Source organism: Aulostomus chinensis, chromosome 18, assembly GCF_037954235.1.
Source record: "Aulostomus chinensis isolate RoL2024-O1b breed Wild chromosome 18, RoL_Achi_v1.0, whole genome shotgun sequence".
Taxonomy (NCBI): domain Eukaryota; kingdom Metazoa; phylum Chordata; class Actinopteri; order Syngnathiformes; family Aulostomidae; genus Aulostomus; species Aulostomus chinensis.
The window spans coordinates 21,455,313-21,474,899 of NC_141337.1; the positions used below are offsets into that span (position 1 = coordinate 21,455,313).

At 48.5% G+C, this 19,587-nt stretch overlaps 2 protein-coding genes across 4 annotated transcripts in view; one reads left to right on the forward strand and one right to left on the reverse strand.

Moving 5' to 3' along the window:
• Window positions 1–12,755, forward strand: part of engase (endo-beta-N-acetylglucosaminidase) — a 15,869-nt gene extending 3,114 nt beyond the window's left edge. For 2 of the 3 annotated variants that reach the window (XM_086184825.1, XM_086184826.1), the window contains 13 exons: window positions 1,534–1,613; window positions 1,701–1,902; window positions 2,657–2,805; window positions 2,945–3,099; window positions 4,058–4,206; window positions 4,321–4,492; window positions 4,672–4,778; window positions 4,902–5,013; window positions 7,244–7,431; window positions 7,536–7,678; window positions 8,156–8,255; window positions 8,345–8,474; window positions 9,000–12,754. In XM_086184825.1, the coding sequence (XP_086040951.1) occupies window positions 1,534–1,613; window positions 1,701–1,902; window positions 2,657–2,805; window positions 2,945–3,099; window positions 4,058–4,206; window positions 4,321–4,492; window positions 4,672–4,778; window positions 4,902–5,013; window positions 7,244–7,431; window positions 7,536–7,678; window positions 8,156–8,255; window positions 8,345–8,474; window positions 9,000–9,392 (2,080 nt within the window). In that variant the 3' untranslated portion in view covers window positions 9,393–12,754. Of the gene's footprint in view, window positions 1–1,533; window positions 1,614–1,700; window positions 1,903–2,656; window positions 2,806–2,944; window positions 3,100–4,057; window positions 4,207–4,320; window positions 4,493–4,671; window positions 4,779–4,901; window positions 5,014–7,243; window positions 7,432–7,535; window positions 7,679–8,155; window positions 8,256–8,344; window positions 8,475–8,999 lie in introns of all 3 variants that reach the window. The other variant, XM_086184824.1, reaches the window with a different exon arrangement.
• Window positions 12,756–13,039: 284 nt separating this feature from the next.
• Window positions 13,040–19,105, reverse strand: coil (coilin p80). The gene is made up of 7 exons (XM_086184827.1): window positions 18,728–19,105; window positions 15,879–16,830; window positions 15,287–15,376; window positions 14,355–14,402; window positions 14,209–14,278; window positions 13,913–14,001; window positions 13,040–13,436 (listed from the first exon to the last, which is right to left on the reverse strand). The coding sequence occupies exons 1-7, from the start codon at window positions 18,976–18,978 to the stop codon at window positions 13,389–13,391; spliced, it is 1,548 nt and encodes a 515-aa protein (XP_086040953.1). The 5' UTR covers window positions 18,979–19,105; the 3' UTR covers window positions 13,040–13,388.
• Window positions 19,106–19,587: the final 482 nt, after the last annotated feature.

The window sequence follows — 19,587 nt, forward strand, 5'->3', positions numbered from 1 at the left end:
CGCCATTGATGGAGTGGTTGATTTGACTCTCCAGAGGTTCTGGATTCGCCAGAGATCTTTACTGGTTCCTGTGTTTGGCGGGGAAGTCCTCAGGAGTTTATTACATGTTCTTAGGTGGTTCTTCATGTTTGAGCCTCATAGAATTGAGCAGATTTGACATGTGAGTTGAAGATGTGGGGTTTATTCTTTGGCGGATGTGATTTGACCTATAAATTAATTTAATGTTGAGAAGGATGATCTTGTTTTTCCATTTCTTGTGCGTGTGTCCACGTCAGCGCCTCCTTCCTCCTTCCAGGGTGTGTAGACGCGTCCACCTCTCCTCCAGAGTTACGTCTCCTGCTTTATAGTTGATGGTTTTTGTTGCTCACATACACATTCCATATATGAGATGGGAGCAACCAATCACATCAAAACAAACAAGATGTACTCATTTCATTGGCTCACATGTTAGTAAGACAGTGCTGCTGGGCCGGCCTCGGACTGCATGTCACGTGTGCTCACGTGTTCACCCCTTACATGTTTGCTGTAAGGCTGCATGGAGGAAGGAGGGCCGGATGAGATGTCGTCACCATTTGCAAGAGAACAACAAGTCCTTTGGGGTTCATGCTGTGAAACTGATGTGGGAGTTTGGAACAAGTTGTTGCTTCAAAGTTCAGAACTGTTCTCATAGCTCTGGAAATGGGCACCGCACCTGGCTGAGCTGTCAGGTGTGTGTGGGAGGAGCATTCCCCAGTTGAGCTACGTGTCTTCAGGAATGAGAGGATGAAGCCCTCAGCACCTCCTGCTCTTCTGGTTCCAGGAGGACGTCAGGCTCAGCCTGCCAGTCTGAGAACTGGGCATCAAGGTGATGAACCCCCCAGGTCTGGTTCTGTTACATATGATCCAAGCTGTACACGGCCATCACACGGTACGCCACGGCCATCACACGGGACGCCACGGCCATCACACGGGAGCGCCACTAATCCTGCAGTTTCAATCATGGGACGTTAAGAAAACCGTCCTAAACAGCTGGTATGGAATGTTGGAGCCCAGTGAACGTTCTCCTCCTCCTCCACCAGCGTTTGTGGAACATTCCCCCCACAGAAAATTGTTTCCTGGGTTCTGTCCAAAGCAAATTAGAAGTAGAACATTTCGTCCTTTGTGTTGAATCAACTGTGCATCGCAGTCGGGTGAAGACCCTCCAGAGCTCCGTGTTATTGGGTTCAACACATGGAAAACTAGAGTAAATTATTTATGGAACTATAAGTTATGACTCCTTCCTTGACTCCTGTTCATGGAGGGCGTTGTATCAGGAAATGGTACATGCGCTCCATTGTTCATTAGTGTGAATGGAACTGGGTGAAAAGGTGGTCTGGAGCCCCCGGATCGCCGCAGTGCCGTGCCTCCAACCCTCTCCCCCTCTTTGTGTTGTTGATCTCTTGGCATGCGAGATACACAAGGACCTGACTTAGTCGTAGAAATATGGTTTTATAGAGCTTGGTTGAAATTGACACTTTTTACAGTGTGAACTCTGTTTTTTTCATGTGTGACCAGCTTGGAGTCTTGTTTGGATCAGCCAATGGACTCAGGCAGTATCCATGAGGTCATCAAGTACACGCCCTCACCTTTACCAGGTGAGGAGGAGGTCTGCACATCCAGCTACAGGGACGTCGTTGGAGTTTGTTTCCAACAGCCCAGTATTACATTTTCTCCCCTCTCAGCCAGATATTATGATGCTGACACCACCGAACCAATCAGCTGTGGTCTTCTGACTTTGGAGGAGCTGTTGACATGGCAACGAAGCAAGGCCAATCCCTTTAACATCGCGGTAGTCCCCCTGGCGCCCCGGGAGCCTCACCTGGCCAGCTGCCCACGTCGGACCCTGGTGTCCCACGACATGATGGGTGGATACCTGGATGACAGGTATGGCGGCCCATGGAGGGCCAGGATAAGGCTTTACTGGTGTGTGGCTCACAGGGGCTCTGGTCAGAGGAGGCTACGGTGGATGAAGGATCAGTTTCTCGTGCCCTGGAAACCACACCAGTGGGCAACTTGGTCTTTATGAACACTTGCCGATGGTCTAGTGCCCCCTAGGCATGATGCAGTAACTGCACCATCATGTAGTTTTTGCTGACGTCCAATGTTTTTACAACTAATTTGGCTGATAGCTGATATTTACACGTTAATATTGTCTTTATAAAAATAAGTTTATATATTTAAGCGGTAAACATGCAAAACATCATCACCGTTAAAGGTTACATAATGACGACATTTACATAGGTTTTTGTTTGGAAGTTCAAATACATGAGGTATATCTCCAATATTTCAGAGTTGTGTTGGTTTACACACACACACACACACACACACACACACACACACACCTTGACCTAGAGCTAGATGATAAAATATGAATTCTCACTGGGGAATTTTTACTGACCAATGTCTTCGTTTTTTTTGTTTGTTTGTTGTTGTAAAACCTTCTTCTGATGATCCTAAAACTGCCACCGATCTCCGTGGCTGTTAGTGAGACTGGGATTCATTAAAAAAGTGTTCATCCTCAAATGTGAGGCAGTGTTTTTAAGGAGAGTGTCTCAGATGATTGGTTGTCCATGTGTGATGCGTGAACCAGATGCCTCTTGGACCGTCACACCATGCCCTGCTGTCTTGTGTTGTTCAGGTTTGTTCAGGGCACAACTGCAGAGGCGCCATATGCCTTCTACCACTGGCAGTACATTGATATTTTCAACTACTTCACACACAACATGGTGACGATCCCTCCTGCTGTGTGGACCAACGCTGCACATAAACATGGAGTTGTTGTTCTTGGTGAGTGAAACTTCCTTGGATTATTATTTTATATTTGAGTTTTTGAGCAGCAAGTGTTAAAATCATGGCACGGAAAAGTTCAAATTGAGCTGTGTCGATGAAAACTAAAATCCCTCGTTGGGACCGGCTTGTTTTTCAGGGACTTTCATCACTGAGTGGAACGACGGAGCCGCAGCTTGTGAGGCCTTCTTGAAGGAGGAGGAGTCGTACCGGGGCGTGGCTGATAAACTAGTCCAGATCAGCCATTGTTATGGCTTCGATGGCTGGCTCATCAACATAGAGAACACTCTAAGTGTGAGTCATCGGATCAGGTCCCTTTTCTATAGAGAGAAGGAAATCTCTGCATGATGAATATGGCATGTAGGAACAACTAAACTAAGAATGTTCCTCTACTTGCTGCACAATATAGCTGACTCATGATGGTCAGATTCAACTACAAAATGAGGAAGTACTGATAAAAATGAACCTGGGCTCTGTTTTTTGGCTCAAGTATTTTCATACGTTAGTGTTCGGTTTAACTTGGCGTGAGAACGTTTTAACAGTTGAGCCAGAACAAGAGTCAGAGGCAGGGCTGCTGTGTCTAACAACTGGATGGTTGCTGATTTGCTCTTTGCATCCCCCCAAAACTGTCAATGGTTCCCGCTTAGCCAGAAACTCCTGTTCACAGTGGGAGTGGCTCTAATCAGCATTCAATCCTAGGTCACATGACCCTCCAGTAGACACGAGTGTTTATCAGCTTGACTCAGATAAGCATCGCTGGGAACACAAAACCTGGGTATGCACGATTATTTTCATCTGACCTCTGGTGCTCCAACACGTACGCGGCGAGCGGTCAGAGCTCCGCCATCACTAATAAACATGGTGGAATGAGACTTGATGCTCTGCTGGTAACTTCCACAACTGTTTTGTCATCTCAGCTGCACATTCATCCGTCTGCGTCCAAGCAGTGTGACATAAACTTCATTCTTCATCACCCCCCCCCCCCCAAAAAAAAGACTGGAGCTAAAAACACAACAGGAACTCAGTCACCGTTCTCAATTCTGCTTTAACCACCGACCAAAGATTGTAGGCAAGCCCAAGATGCTCCAGGCTGCTGCCGTTTTACCAGCACCATGCACACTAGGTTCAGATTGCAAGGTGTTGGTGAAACAGCAGCAGCCTGGAGCATCTTGGTTCAGAGTGGCTAAGGTGGAGTGACTGGGACCCATGGAGACAAACTAGCCTGTCAGTAACCCATGCCCTCTGCTTCCAGGAGGTGGCAGTGAAGAACACACCTTTGTTCCTGCGCTATCTTACAGACCAGATGCACGAGCGAGTGGCAGGCAGCCTGGTGCTGTGGTACGACAGCGTGGTGGAGAACGGACAGCTGAAATGGCAGAATGAACTCAACCAGTCCAACAGGTAGAGAAACTGAACAGCATGAACATGAGGGGTGGAGCTCTAAAAAGTACGACAGTGCCATTGTAACATATCAGTAAGATGAGGAGCAAACCCTTAACAATCTCTCCATAACAGGATGTTTTTTGATGCTTGTGATGGTTTCTTCACCAACTACAACTGGACAGAGCAGAACCTGGAGTGGATGAGGGACTACAGTGGTGCACAAGGCCGCCAGGCTGACATCTATGTAGGGGTGGATGTGTTCGCCCGAGGCGATGTGGTGGGAGGAATGTTTGAAACCAATAAGGTAAACACTGGATAACGTGTCCGTTCATTAATACCCCCCCCCCCCGTCTTCTGGGAGGAGCCACTGCTCTTGACAATCCTACTTGTTTTTCACTTTTTCTGCATTTCACATGTTTATTTTAATGCTCTGTTTGGTGTTCAGTGAGTTTCTGACTTCCCAAAGCCATCCTGTTTTTTCAGGCACTGGACATCATCCGGAAGCACAACTTCTCTGCTGCCATCTTTGCTCCAGGTTGGGTTTACGAGGCCCATTACAACAAGGAAGATTTCCGCCAGAATCAGGACAAGTGAGATGATAGACCATGTTGTTGGTCCGATCAGGTCACCAGACCGGATCAACGCACTACTCAACTGGTGGAACTACGCTAAAATGACCTGAACATGATTAATGTAGACTGTCCTGTCTGCAGGTTCTGGGCTCTTTTGTCGGACTACCTCTACATCCATCTGCCAGCTTTGTCTCTCCCCTTCATTTCCTCCTTCTGCCAGGGCTTTGGGAAGGCTGTCCACTGGAGAGGACGGGTACGGAGGGGGGCGGAGGAGGGACATGACAAGTTTTACCAGTGTTACTTGTCAATACGGTGGCGCAGTGGAGCAGTAGTCCTCACTGTGGCCCCCCATCAAGAAGGTTGTGGGTGGAGCCCCGGCTGCAGCACAGGGTCTTTCTGGGTCTCCATGTTCTCCCTGTTCCTGCTGGGTTCTCCTTGGTACTCCAGCTTCCTCCACAGTCCAAAGACATCAAGAGGGACCAGGTTAATCCAGACTCTAAATTGACCGTAGGCGTGGCTGGGAGAGCCAATGGTTGTCTGTCTCTATGTGTTGGCCCTGCCATGGACTGGTGACCTGTCCAGGGGGAAGGCTGCTGGGATAGGCTCCACCTTCCACAAATCTTAACAGGATAAGCAGAAGGAAATGGATGGATGGTCTTGTCAGTACCAAAAGAAACGCTTTACACCAAAGATGAATTGAATTGAGTGGATTAGAAGCTTTCCATCCATCCATCCATTGTCTTCTGCTTATTCCTAAACATTAAGGGTCGCGGGGGGGTGGAGCCTATCCCAGCGTCAACGGGTGAGAGGCAGGGTTCACCCTGGACAGGTCACCAGTCCATCGCAGGGCCAACACATAGAGACAGACAACCATTCACACTCACATTCATACCCACGGTCAATTTAGAGCATCAATCAGCCTCGTCCCCTCTTGATGTCTTTGGACTGTGGGAGGAAGCTGGAGTACCAGAGAGAACCCAGCAGGAACAGGGAGAACATGGAGACTCCACACAGAAAGATCCTGTGCTGCAGCCGGGACTCGAACCCGGAACCAGGAAGCATGGAGAATTGGCCAACTGTCCATTTAGCCTCCACACTCCGAACATCTTTTTTTGGTCCAAAGATGAATATTCCATCCAAGCCAACTTCACCATCATCATTCAGGAAGCTGCAATCTCCTCATTAGGGTGGTGTCAGCTCGTAGAAGCAGCTAACTAGCTAGCTGAACAACAGCTACACCAATCAACATCACTTCAGTCGCATTTATTGAGCCGACAGACGTTTTCTCACGGCACCTCTCGTACGTAGTAGCCTAGGTCAGGATCACATCTCTCAACAACTCCCTTGAGAGCAGCACTTGGTGACAGTAGTGAGGAAGAGCCAGACCCAGCATGGGTGGTCCTGACCAGTATCACCCCCATCTGGAAGTTCTTTTGTAGTTTGTGTTATTATGTTTTACAGTTTCAACTGGAGCACATTACTATGATTTCTAACCAGGTATGGACTGGATACGTGTAATTTGTTGGTGCAGGGGTGAGCTGTGGTTTATTATCTGATCTTATCTTGACTCTGGACCATTAGAGGGTTCCTCAGTGCCCGCCTGCAGGAAGAAACCCTCACTGTCTTGTTGTTTTGGCGCTCAGTAGCTCCTACCAGAGGGGAGGGGCTGGAGGGGGCGGTGAGCAGTGCGTGAAGGCTGTGCAGTGACGTCTTTCCAAGTTCTCTGCAGTCCTGCTGTCAGTTGAAGGCTGCTCCTGTCATGGTTGGTGGCTGTTCTGAACCGGACAGTAAGAGGAACTCCATCAGCAGCCCTCAGCGGGGCCTTTTTGATGTGTGCCTGTCTCCCCAATTCCTTCTGGCAAAAAACCTGCAAACACCCAGGTTCTTCCTGCAATGGGACTGTATTCAGTCACATGACCTTGCAGTAGACACAGGTGTTTATCTGCTCTGATCAGCATCGTTGGGAACACAGACCTGGGGGGACGGTATGATTTGCAGCCAGCCGCCGGTGCTTCCAGTCTTGGAAACATATGATGCGCTGTCAGCTCCATTATCAACAATAAACATGGAGGAACGAAACCTTGTGACCTTCATCGGTGACCTCTGTGACTTCATATCTGCCCGGCTACAAACCCTCAGTTTTCAAACACTGAAACTTTTTAGACTGAAGCAGAAAAACATGAGAGACTCTGTCACTGTTCTCATGCTGCTTTTACTGCAGCTGTCAAAGATTCTATACAAGCACCAACACAGACGCCGGTTGCTTGTGATGGGGCAGCCTGGCGTTGGCTGCGTTGTGGCCCAGCGGGCGGTCTGTGATGGCTTCAGATGAGCCAGTATCAATCTCTGGAAGGATCTCATAACCACAGATGTCAGCACAATGGACCTCTCAGTAATTTAATCTTGTGAGCATTTTAAACTTGTTTGCTTCAAAGTGCCAGATCATTTTTTGTTTGCTTGCTTCTTGTTTTGTGTACACACAGCAAGAGGAGAGAAGGAACTGGTTCAACCTGACTGCCCAGGAGATCCAGCCGCTTTACTACCACATGGAGCTGGAGGGTCAGGGCTGGCTGAGGAGCCGCGGCTGCCCTGAGGACGCCTGGAATGGGGGCTGCTCGCTGCTGTTGGAAGGCCTCATCCCCGCCACTCATACCTCTCCAGTTTGTGCCAAGTGTGTGTGTTTCTGCTCACCTTTACTTCATATTCATATGCTGTAAAACCATCTGCTGGTGGTCCTCGTGTTGCTTCCAACGCTGTTTATTTCTTATCTCACAGGATCTTCTCCCTCCATGTGCCTCTGACACCCAAGACGCTGATCAGCCTCGTCTACAAGTCGTCTCCAGGGATCACCGTCTCCCTGGAGCTCAAGATGGCTGACACCAGTCTTTGCATGAACCCTGACATCCCAGACACCAAATGTGAGTTCCTAATACTCAACCCATTCTCCCTCATCGAGTGCTGGAAGTTTCTGTCAACATTTATCCTGGAGCTTTGGTCAATGTCCAGTTCTCATTCTTCACTCGAGTTAAGAGACCATGCAAAGATGTCTGTACCTGATTTCTCTGTTGAGTTTGAATTGTTGAACATAAGAGAGTTTCTCTCGTTTAATTCTAAGCACCAAATTGTTCATTCATTTTTCTTAGTCAATCGTAAAGAACTTTCCAAACCTGGATTTAAAAAAAAAAAAATTGCCGTAACTTCTCCAGGCCCGAATGATTTCATTTTTTAAAATTCCATTACTTTTCCTTGTTTTTCATGGAAAAATCAGCTAAAAGGTCAGCATCTTATTTAGCATCTGATTTATGGTTTTCTTCCGCTGATTATACCCCTATGTTTTATGTTTGTAAAGATTTTCCTGTGGCAGTGATGTTGAGCATCTGTCCTTCTGTCTGCAGTCACTAGTGTGTCTCCTGTGGTGCTCCAGAAGGATCACCAGTTGTTGAGCCACTTCCCTTACCTGTGTGGAGACTTGAATCCAAATGGTTGGACTGTCAGGTAAATCAGTCACAGCTTCCTGATGTTAGGTGACAGTCAGATCGTTGATTCTGTCCCCGGCTTTCCTTGTCCTCTGTCCCTGTGCGCAGGTGTTCAGAGCTGGAGCTCAGTGGCTGTACCCTCAGGGACGTCTGTGTTAACATCCAGCAGAGTGAAGCCCCCCAGCAGAGTGAAGCCCCCCAGGACACACCCTTCAGCTGCAGGGTGGGAGAGGTCATGGTGAGGCTGTGTGTGTTTCAGACGTACAGTACATGCCTAAACAATAGCAGTGCTATGAAACTGACCTATTGTTAGGAGTAGTATTATTAGAGGTACAGTAGTTTGGAGGTTGTCTGTGTGTCTTATTTTAGTTTTGCATGGTAGCTGAAAGAATGAGACTGCTGATACAAGCAGCTCCCAGTCAGTCGCTCCAGAGGGAGAATGTTCTCTGTGTGCTGACCCACCCTGGTGCAGCTCCTCGGCCCTGCAGGCACTGCTGCCTCATGAGGAACAAAGCTGTAACACAAGACGGCCGCTGGTTTGTTAGGGGACTGGAATCGTCTCCCCCGGGAGCGGTTTGGATTGCAGGTTTTGGGTCACAGTTCATTTTGATTTGTACTTCATCTAGAACTTGAGTTGTTACACTGTGATGAAGTATTTCAGCAGTGACCAGGAACACACGTTACCATTTTTACATTTGAATTTAAAGGCTCTGTAACAACGACTTCACTTCATTAACACCCCCACCCCCCTTCTCTCCACAAGTTCCTGGATGTAGCCAGCCTAGCGCTGCCCTCTGAGCCGGTTCAGGGTCTGTGTATTTATGACGTGGTGTGGCTGCGTGGTACAGGGCTCTCCCCAGAGTCCACCTCCCCGGCCCTGCACCTCAACGCCACTCTGCGCTGGGACTACCCAACCAACCTCATACGCCACTTCAAGGTGTACTGGCGGCGGCTGAGAGGTCCTGATCCTCGGATCCCTTCGGGTCAGCTGGTTCTGCTGGGCCGGGCGTATTCCAATCTGTATCGAGTAACAGAGTTAGGGGTGCTGGAGCCCCCCGGACTGCTGGAGCTGGTGGTGGAGCCTGTGTGCAGGAGGGGCCTCCCGGTCCCGGAGAGCTGCTGGGGACGAAGAAGCCTCAGCTACAGTGAGAACTGACACAAACATGAACAGCTGAATTCATTGTGAATGCTGCTGCCAACAAGGTTCTATCAACATGTCCACTACCGGTACCGGAACCAGGAGTCGTCCTCATGTTCATCACACCGTATAATCTCACTAAATATGATGCTAATCTGCTTGAAGTTTCATCAACTCTCATTGTCTAAGCTATTTTGTCCTTCAATGACATCATCACCTCAAACTACGGAATGTATCTGAATTTAAGATTTTAAACAGGTGTTTTTCAAAATGTGAAGCAGTTTAACCTCCGGTGGTGTTTGAGAACATCAGAACTGAGCTGCTCACGGCACATGTTGGTTTTATTTGTAACATTTGTTGTGGAAACAAAGAATTCAACTGCGAAGTATTTCTTTGACTTCAACTCTCCTGACACGCGTGTGAATCACTTCTACTCTCACTGGTGCTCAGGTGTTCTGCTCCAAAAATACAGCCACACGTGCTACAACCGTGTGGCGGAGCAGCACAAACTCAGGAATTCTGTTTACTGTACATGAACTGCGTCAGGCTCAGACTGGGTTCACACACGCAAGAGGAGGAGCTTCATGGCTCCGTGTCTGTGAGAGAGGCTGATGAGTGTGTGATGGTCAGGGAGTGTGTATTGAGCAGTGACGAACTCTAGGCCTTCATCAGCCTGGGTTCAAACACGCACACCTGTAGTCGGGAGGTGCGGGACAACAAAAACTGTATGAAAAATGACAAAAAGTTGCTGCACACTTGAGTTCCGACACTGGCGAAGGATGAAGGGAAACCCTGATGAAGCCACGCCGCGGAGGCGTCGGCCATAGACCGTCTGGAGTAAATCAGCGGTGCATCGGAGCTCAAGTGTGCTGCTACTTTTTGTCATTTTTTGTACACCAGGACTGCCCAAAGTCTGGCTCATGGGCCAAATTTGGCTCACCCTGAGGTTTAATTTGGCCTGCCAGATGGAACATAAAATGAAAAAATAAAACAAAATATTAAAATACAGTCCAAATGATAATGTTTTATTCCAAACTTTATTTTGGAATTATGTTTAAATCAGCTGTTCTCTTTGTTTTGGAATGTAAACATTTTCTTTTTACAAGTATGAGATCCTTTTATTGAATAATCTTTCATAATTTGAAGTGATTCTTGTGAGGGACACCAGTTTGATGCGAAGTAAGTTGGGAACAAATGAGACTTTTGGATGCGCAAATGCATCTGAACAGAACGACATAAGCTTTTACCTGCTAAGGTCGGCGTGTAGGCTCCTTGATCCCACCTGAGATGGGAGCTGCTCAGTGCTCATCGGGACATCTAGAGTGTTGGTCAATGCAGTAACTGACCCTCGATCATAGCGAGCATGTGGATGAAGTATTATGTATTTCTTATACACTATTAACCTCTTGATACGCAGCTGTGCTTCATGAATCCTGTTTTGTTTTTAACAATATTTTATTAAGTTTTTAAGACAAACAAAAAATAAAACACACATGACAGCAAATATACACGCATATACATGTACAAATATATACATACATGCATACATAAGTCATACACATTAAATTGCTACTGTATGGGGTCACACATGGACATTTCTTATTTCTCTTGGACCTGGGAAAACATAGCGGAAACAATTCAACAGCATTAATCAGTACCCAGGGGAGGGCATTTAAATATTCACAGTGGTGCCAGAGGGGCGCCAGTCAATGCTGCAGCGCCCTCTACGTACAAAGTCCGTTGTGCAGCCGGGTAAATAATCTAAAAAGGGTGCCCACATCTTGTCAGAAACCCCCTCATTCCCCTTCAAAACTGAACTTAAGCGTTCCATAGGCAAAACTTTAAAAGTTTCCCCGTACCACTGATTAATAGTTGGAGGCCTGGATTTAATCCATTGAAATAGAACACATCTCTTTGCTAACAAAAGAAGCTTGTTCAGAAGTTTTTGCCTGACTCTAGACAAAGAGAGTCTCTCCCCTGAAAGATTTAATAGGAACAAGCCTGGACTCATCTGTGTACTCGGACCAAAAATTGAGTTAATTTCCTGTGAGACTCTTTCCCAAAATTAGAATATTAGAGGGCAACTCCAGATACAATGTATACATGTCCCAACCTCTACCTTGCACTTGACACAAAAGGGAGAGGTCCCAGGATAGAAAGTATTAAGGGATTGGGGGGTACGCTGCAGTCTATGAAGGATCCTATATTGACTCTCTGTTAGCCTGTTACACAGGAAAATTTTGCCCATTGACTCCACCGCTGCAGACCATTCATCCTCTCCAAACTCCCTTCCCATGTCTCCACTCCATAAGGTTTTAACTCTGTCAATATTAAATGTATTGAAGGATTTGCGTTTTTCATAAAAATAAGATACCATTTTTTTATTGCCGTGAAAATGTAATAAGGATGATTCTAGGGTTGAGACGACTGCCTGAGCTTGATGGAGATTGAGACCGTTAATGAAATGTCTAACTTGGAGATAACCGTAGAAATGTTGAGAGGGTACGCCATGTTTGTCTCTGACTTGTTGAAAAGACAGGGATTTTGCGTCCTCAAACAAATCACCCACAATCTTTCCACCAAGATCATACCAGCATTGAAATAGGTTTGTACCTAGTCCGGGGAGAAAAGCGATATTATTTATAATGGGGTGTAAAACTGAGAATAAACCCTTTCTTCGGGTGAGCTTCACAATCCTCTCCCAAGTTTTGATCGTGTTAATGAATCCTGTGTTTGATGGACCTGCGTTGTATCTGTCCATCTCTCAGCTCTGCTTCATATCAGGACAGCGTGAGTTTTTCATGCAGATGAGCCGCTGAGCCTCCGCTGATGTTGAACCTCAGTTTTGATCCTGTTACAGTCTGAGGGGTGACTGGTGGCGTCTGAACGGTGCAGGCATGCAGCCGTGACAATGTGGCGTCTCTAGCTCAGTGAGCAGCAGTCTGGGACATGAATAAAAACATAGCACTACCTCTTTGTGTTTCTCTGGTCAGCAGTTGCATGAATTCTATATCAGATTTTAAAAAATCTTGCCACTGTTTGAAGTCACTCCAGTATGGAAGAGCAGAGCAGCTTCTTATGTAACGTATCATCCAACTGCACCTGCTAAAAGTGCTGTTTTTCCAGCTGACAAAGTCATTTTAATGACTTCATGAATGTGGCACGGTGGAGCACTGTGGCCCTGCCATGGACTGGTGACCTGTCCAGGGGGAGGGCTGCTGGGATAGGCTCCACCCCCACCACCCTCAACAGGAGAAGAGGTGGAAAATGGATGGACGAATTTCATGAATATCTGACTTGTTTTCAACCAGCTGGTGGACAACGCTAAACTTGTTACTCATGACTTCTTTTTTTTGTTTTGGTTCCAAGTGAGCAGTTACTGAGGGCTTAACAACACCCACTCAACTTAATTAAATTTTGATGGATGAAACGTTGCCTTGCCCTCTTCGTTCGTCAAGTTTTCCACCATCTTATACTCACGAGTCATTTTCACTGAATGTTTAGCTCACTGTTTAGCTCATGTCTTGTCCTGGGAAACTGGCTTGTCGCTGTCAACAGTACAACTTCTTATGCGTCAGGAGCCACTGGAATGTTCTATTCTGGGATGCAGGATGTTGCTGCAGTTTGACAACCTATGGATTAGAATCAGAGGCACTCACCTGAAAGGCATTCCAGTGGTTTTATTAGAAAAAGCAGTTGTAACAAGACAGATCCGCACCATCACATCAGCGTACAGCCCTACTGTCCCAGTGCTGCACTCAATCATCCACAGTTATAAGACACCCTTGTAGGTCTGGGCACATTTCAAAGATAAAACATTTTTATAATCATTTTCAATAAACGTGCTCACAATGGAGAAAATCAGCAGCACAGATAAGAACATTATCAACCATAGTTAAAACCTGTAGCTGGCAAATACCATGTGAAACTAATAATTAAGAACCCGCTTCAGATGGAGTTGATCAGAGAAGAGGTTGATCACCGCTGAGACAGCCGGTGGACGCACGAACATTGTTAAATGATCAGTCTTGGTTCCAGCAGCGAGTCCCATCGTTCCGTCACCTGGGGACAGAACGTGAACACGTGGTGAGACGTGACGGAGGTTCCAGACATGGCAGCGCAACAATGATGCTGCAGGATCGCTCAACGTCTACACAGCGCCACCTCTCTGGGAGTCGCCGCCTCCCTCAGCTCTTCATATACACCGTGACAACTTTGAGTGTAGAAATGTCTTTTTCCTGTTCCTGCAGTTGAATTATTACAGAGCTTCACTTCAGATGTTGCTGTGGCTCAGTCAAAGTCTGACTCAGGAGGGACGGCCCAACCAGCGTGATCGGTGACATCACTAATATTTTGGGAGTTGATCCTGATCTGAACTGAAGCATACGAGTATGTGTGGATATGGAGGAAGTGCCGCCAGGAATATTTGTATCAATGAGAGAAGTACAGAAATGTGGCCACTGAATTTATTTACCCTTCTCATCAAATCGGATATTTTCCAACATGAAACCAAAAGGAAAGATTATGCCAAGGATTACCCAAGATCCTCGAGACACAGCATACTCCACCCGCTCGGAACCATCCGGGTTCTGATAGACCAGGTCAAACTTGCCAGGTTCTACAGGAGCTGAGAGAGAAAAGACAAAGAACAATACAAACCTGCAACAAACTGGAGAACGCTGGGTGAGCAGTTCTGTTAGTGCTGGAACAGGATGTTCCACCATTCCACTCATCAAGCGTGCTAAACATATAGACCCCTTCCTAGGGGGTCCACAATCAAACAGGGGCATCACCAACAGAGCAGAGGTTCATGTTGAAGTAAAACCAGTCCCACCTTGAGAGGCACTGAGCAGCTCCAGCTCGATCTGACTGGTGATTGGGTCAAAGGTCACGATCTTTCCCTCCTGAAACATCATTCCACAGGTGAACGTCACTAAAATCAGCCATCTACCCGCTGGCAGCAGAAAATAAGACACGCACCTTATACTCTGAGACCTCTGGTGTGTAGTTCTCCGTCAGCTCCAGCAGCTACAAACACACACACACACACAAATAAATCAGGACTTCAGTGTCTGACTTCCTCTCAAGCTCATGTGGTTCTGCTGCTACTCTTCCACGAGTGGCGGATCTTTGTCATGAAGGTGGATATGAACATTTCCACCTGACAGGTGAAGTTACCATGGCAACAAATACTTTTGTGGTTGAACTCCATGGTCCACAAGCTGGAAGTGTCTGCAGGTCCCACACAGACCATATCAACGCTGCCCCCATCATGGGTCTGTCCATGTCAGGGACACAGAGTCACTTACACTGGTGGTTCAGTTTGTCATGTGTCTGCAGATGGCGCTGTTGTGGTAGCTGCTGTTAGCAAGCAGGCCGGAGGCGGAGGCAGGTACCTATCAGCTCCAGAACCTTCCACCCTGACTCCAGGAAGTCCACCGACACAAGAACACCGCGCTGCTGCCACGGACGACTGGACTGGCCCAGTCAGAGCGGCCTGTGGCCTGGCAGCACGGCTGGGCCGGTGTCAGTTGGCACCAACCAGGATGCCAGAACATGAAACAGGACTTGTAGATGTTCTGGAGCGTCATCTTGGCCCTGCATGAGACACGGGGCGTCCTAGAGACCTGATCCAGGTGATGACCAGCTCCAACCAGGTCTTAGATGGTTCAGTGGAAAAAGCAGACAAGCATCAAGGCTAAGGGGCTTTTATGGGGGGGGGGGCGGGTGTCATATGAATGCTGCCCTGTGATTGGGCGGCGGGGCAGGTGCTGAGGCGGACCCTCACATCAGGAAAAGCAGTTAGATCACGATGAGCACGTAAGGCATGAAACAAACAAACGAGAAAAATAAATAATTTCCAAGAAAACGAGATATGATGTCATCATGAGGGGATTTCCACCATCTCTCACCTTGAAGGCAATCTTCTGGCCCACCTGTGGGGGGGCGGCGAGGAGGGGCATCGAGCTGTAGTCCGGTTTAGGGGGACTTCCTGCTCTATTCTACACACAGGAAGGAAACCAAGACTTTAATGCTCTCATTGACTTTTACTACATCACATTAAAGAATGTTTCATCAGACTCAGACGAGCATCATGTGACCTGCCAACCAGAGCCGGCCGACACTCGGCTGGTGGGTCAGAGGTTGATGTTTGGAAGAATAATCATGTTCATATATTGGCTCATGCAACGTAGCAAGTCAGAACATTCCACAGGATGACGTTAGCTTCTGGCTAGCTACTCAAAACTATCAATATAAAGACGCACGATAAGGATGAGGATAATTCAGCATCGGCCAGCATTTATGACAAGTCAACAACTGAGGGACAATTTAGTTCTTCTGAGGTCACAAAATACAAAAAGGTTCCCTCAATTTTACTTAATTTATGGCAACAAATTCACAACTTGTTCAAAAAAAAATGTAAGAACTGTGGCTGAACCAGAGCTATCAAGTGGCCACAAGTTAACTAAACTGAGGGAACAAGTTGGAACGGGTCAGACAGACCTGGAGGACCACCGACGTGTTGGTGAGCGAGTCAGTCTGGTGCGAAGCCTCCTGGGATCCAACATGGCGGCTGTGGCCTCTGAATCCCCCTCTGCCTTCACCCCTTCCTCTCCTTCCAGGACCGCCACCCCCCAGCCTGGCTGGTCCCCGGCTGTGGTCCGGCCCCCCAGCCTGCTGCTGCAGCTGCAGGGGCCGGCGGATCACCAGCTCAATCTCCTCCTCATCGTTTTGGGGAGGAGGCTCGGGCTCTTCCACAGGCTTGTCAGCAGGGGGCGCTAACACAACGGAAGCTTCTTTCCGAGCACCGTTTGACTGCTGAGATTTAGACTGAAGACTTAATCTGGGGGGGGCAGGAGTCAGAGGTTTGCTATTTGAGGTGGTTTTTACAGCGTTGTCTTCATCAGAGGAGGAGGAGGAGTCTGAGGAAGACGAGGGAGGGCGAACTTGTTTCTGGGTGGGTTTCATCTTTGGAGGAGACTTGGTGACAGCCGGGGGGGAGGAGCATGTTTTGGGGGGAGCATCCTCCTCCCCACTGCTGCTGCTACTCGAGGAGGAAGAGGAGCCGTCCTGCGGTTTCCTCGCTGGCATCTTCGTCATCAAGCTTTGAACTGGCGGCTGGACGCTGGCTGGGACTTTCCTGGAGGCGGACGGGGGTTTGGGGGCAGCTGTCACACCATTTTTCTCCACCTTCGTCTTCCTCTTCTTCTTCTTCTTCTCTGAGGTCTTTAATTTCAACGTCTTCTGTCTCTCATCACCAGACATCTGCTTGGTTTCACCTTCCAGACTTTCCTCACTCGTTTTCTTCCTCTTTCTTTTCTTCCATTCCCCGTCCACTCCTTCCACCACTGGCCCGTCGTCCTGGGAGGGGCACCGTCTCTTTCTGTGGCGTTCTCGTGGTGGATCCGCATGGCTGCTGTGTCCATTCGTCTGCGTCAGAGCGTCCACCTTGACCCTGGAAAACACCAACACATCATTACAGTTAGAGTCGTGCTACTCAAATAAGTCGGTTGGTCACCAAGGCCAAGGCCTCCACTCGCTCCCTTGACCCCATGCCCACAGCTCTGGTCAAGGGCTCCCTCCCGCCCGTCAACTCTCACATTACGGGCATTGTCAATGCATCCCTCCTGTCTGGTTCGGTGCCCATCAGCTTGAAAAACGCCTCTGTCACCCCCATCCTGAAAAAGGCCGGCTTGGACCTCACTGACCTTGGCAACCATCGACCAATCTCCAACCTCCCTTTCATCAGTAAGACACTCGAGAGACCACCCAGCTCCACCATCACATGTCCACCAATGAACTGCATGAACCATTTCAATCTGCCTACAAGACCCACCACAGCACTGAGACAGCCCTCCTGAGGATCACAAATGACCTCCTGAGGGCTGCGGATTCTGGCATCCTGGTCCTGTTGGACCTTACCGCTGCCTTCGACACAGTCTCCCACTCCATTCTTCTGACCCACCTTTCCACCCATGTTGGACTCACTGGTACTGCTCTGTCCTGGGTCCACTCCTACTTGTCTGACAGAAAACAGTTCATCACTATTAATGGATCCAGCTCTCACCCTGCCCCAGTCCACTACGGTGTGCCACAAGGTTCTGTCCTTGGGCCCCTCCTTTTCACCACCTACGTGCTCCCACCTGGTCAGGTCATCCGCCATCATGGTTTAAATTTCCCCTGCCATGCTGATGAGTCCCAACTGTATCTCAGCACATCAGCTCACAACCCTGGCAGCACATCACCCCCACCCTCAAACAGCTGCAGGCTCCCCATCAAATACCGGATTACCTTCAAACTCCTCATCCTCACCTACAAATCTCTGCATGCACTGGCCCCTCAGTATCTAACCGACCTCCTTCACGTTCACCATCCCTCACGGGACCTGTGATCTGCCAACCTGGGTCTCCTGACCCTCCCCCGCACAAGCAGATGCACCTTTGGGAGCAGGGCCTTCAGTGTGGCAGCTCCCACTCTGTGGAACTCGCTCCCAACACACCTCCGCCAGGCCCAAACCCAGAAATCTTTTAAATCTTTGTTGAAGAGGCACTCGTTCTCCCAGGACTTCACCTGTTAATTTGTTGTCTTGTTGTTTTCGGTGTTACTGTTAAGCATCCTTGGGTGTCGTGAAAGGCGCTACATAAATCAAAATTATTAGTATTAGTCCACAGACTGAAGGACTCTCTCGGGTGGAGGTGGGGCTGTCTGGATGATGTCACCATGCCTCTGACCATGTCAGCAGGTTATTTAGAGCAGGTCATGCCTGGTGAGAATCGCCATCTTTTACCTCCAAGTGGATCAATTCCTTTTCTGACTGTTGCTCATAGCAGCGCCATGATGTCACGTGTCCACGCCGGGGAAGGGGACAAGAGGAGTGATGTCACTCGTTCATGATGCTCCACACTGGATTTTCCACCTGTCACTTTTTTTCTTTTTTTTTTTTTAAAGGGAGCCAGACTTCACGTGATTATGCTGACAACAGAGAAATCTCGTGGCACTTATTTGGGATGACATTAGATTCGGGATATTAGGACTGTTCATGTTAACACCGCTGTTCTGGTTTTCATGAAGAAAAAAACTCATTTGAAATGCTGATGGTGTCGTTTGGGGGGGCAAAAAGCCCACAGATCCCAAATTGTTGTTTCCTCGTCAACCAGACCAGAACCAGGCGCCGAGCCGCAGCTTGAGACCCGTTGGGAAGCGACCTCTGAGCGCGTTCACGTCCCAAGCCTCCGTCTCGCTTTGCGGTTGAGGCGATCAGAACACCGGAGAAGCTGGAGAGAGATGGAGGGTAGCCTCATCCACCGTGACACCGACCCTCCACCGGGCGGCAGCCGGGCCCACCGACTCACCTGACGCTGTCGTTGTCCCGGACCACGTAGATGCTCTCGGTGTGCGGCAGGTAGCAGTCCTCGATGAAGAGGCTGACGATGCTCCTGCGGCTGAACTCGAACTTCTCTCTGATGATGCTCTCCAGGTCCGCCACCACGCGACACGTATTCAGATCCACGAGGAGCCAGCACATCCGGCAGTCCACGACCGCCGGTGGCGGATAGTCGAAGTTCAGACGCACGCGGATGCAACTGTTGCTAGGGGCCGCCATGACGGCAGCAAACACACCGGTGCCGCTTCTTCTTCTACTCGTTGATTCGCTGTGGTGAGCAGCCGGCTTTCTTCCTCCTCTTCCCCATCTTCATCTTCCGCTGTGTGTCGGACAGCATCTATAGCTCAGAGGCTGCGCACCGCCCCCTACTGGACCGGAGTGCGCAGGCGTGTTGCGCGTCAGCGAGGCGCTACGGACTCCTGCGGTCTGTGACTCTGATCGTGAAACCTTTCCTCCTCTTGTAGTTCAACATCAACCAGTGCGGGCCAGTCGGTACAGGCTAAGCTATTCCATCTCTGATAGACGGAACGATCAAGTTTGGGCTGCAAATGGAGAGCAAAAAATAACAGATCTTCAGAATAACAACGTATCTTAACAATAACGTTCCATTGCCGCCTCTGAAAAAACAACCCTACTTAACGCATGTCCAGACATTTTGTATTTAGACTATAGAATATCTGAAATGTTGTCATTTCTTACACTAAGACTGTTTAAGCGCTTGGACTGACAGTTTGCGTTTTGTCTTATTTATATATTTATTTATTTCACTTCTGTATTTTCTTGCTGTTTCTTCAGTTTATCCTCTACATCCTGGATTATCTTGCTCAC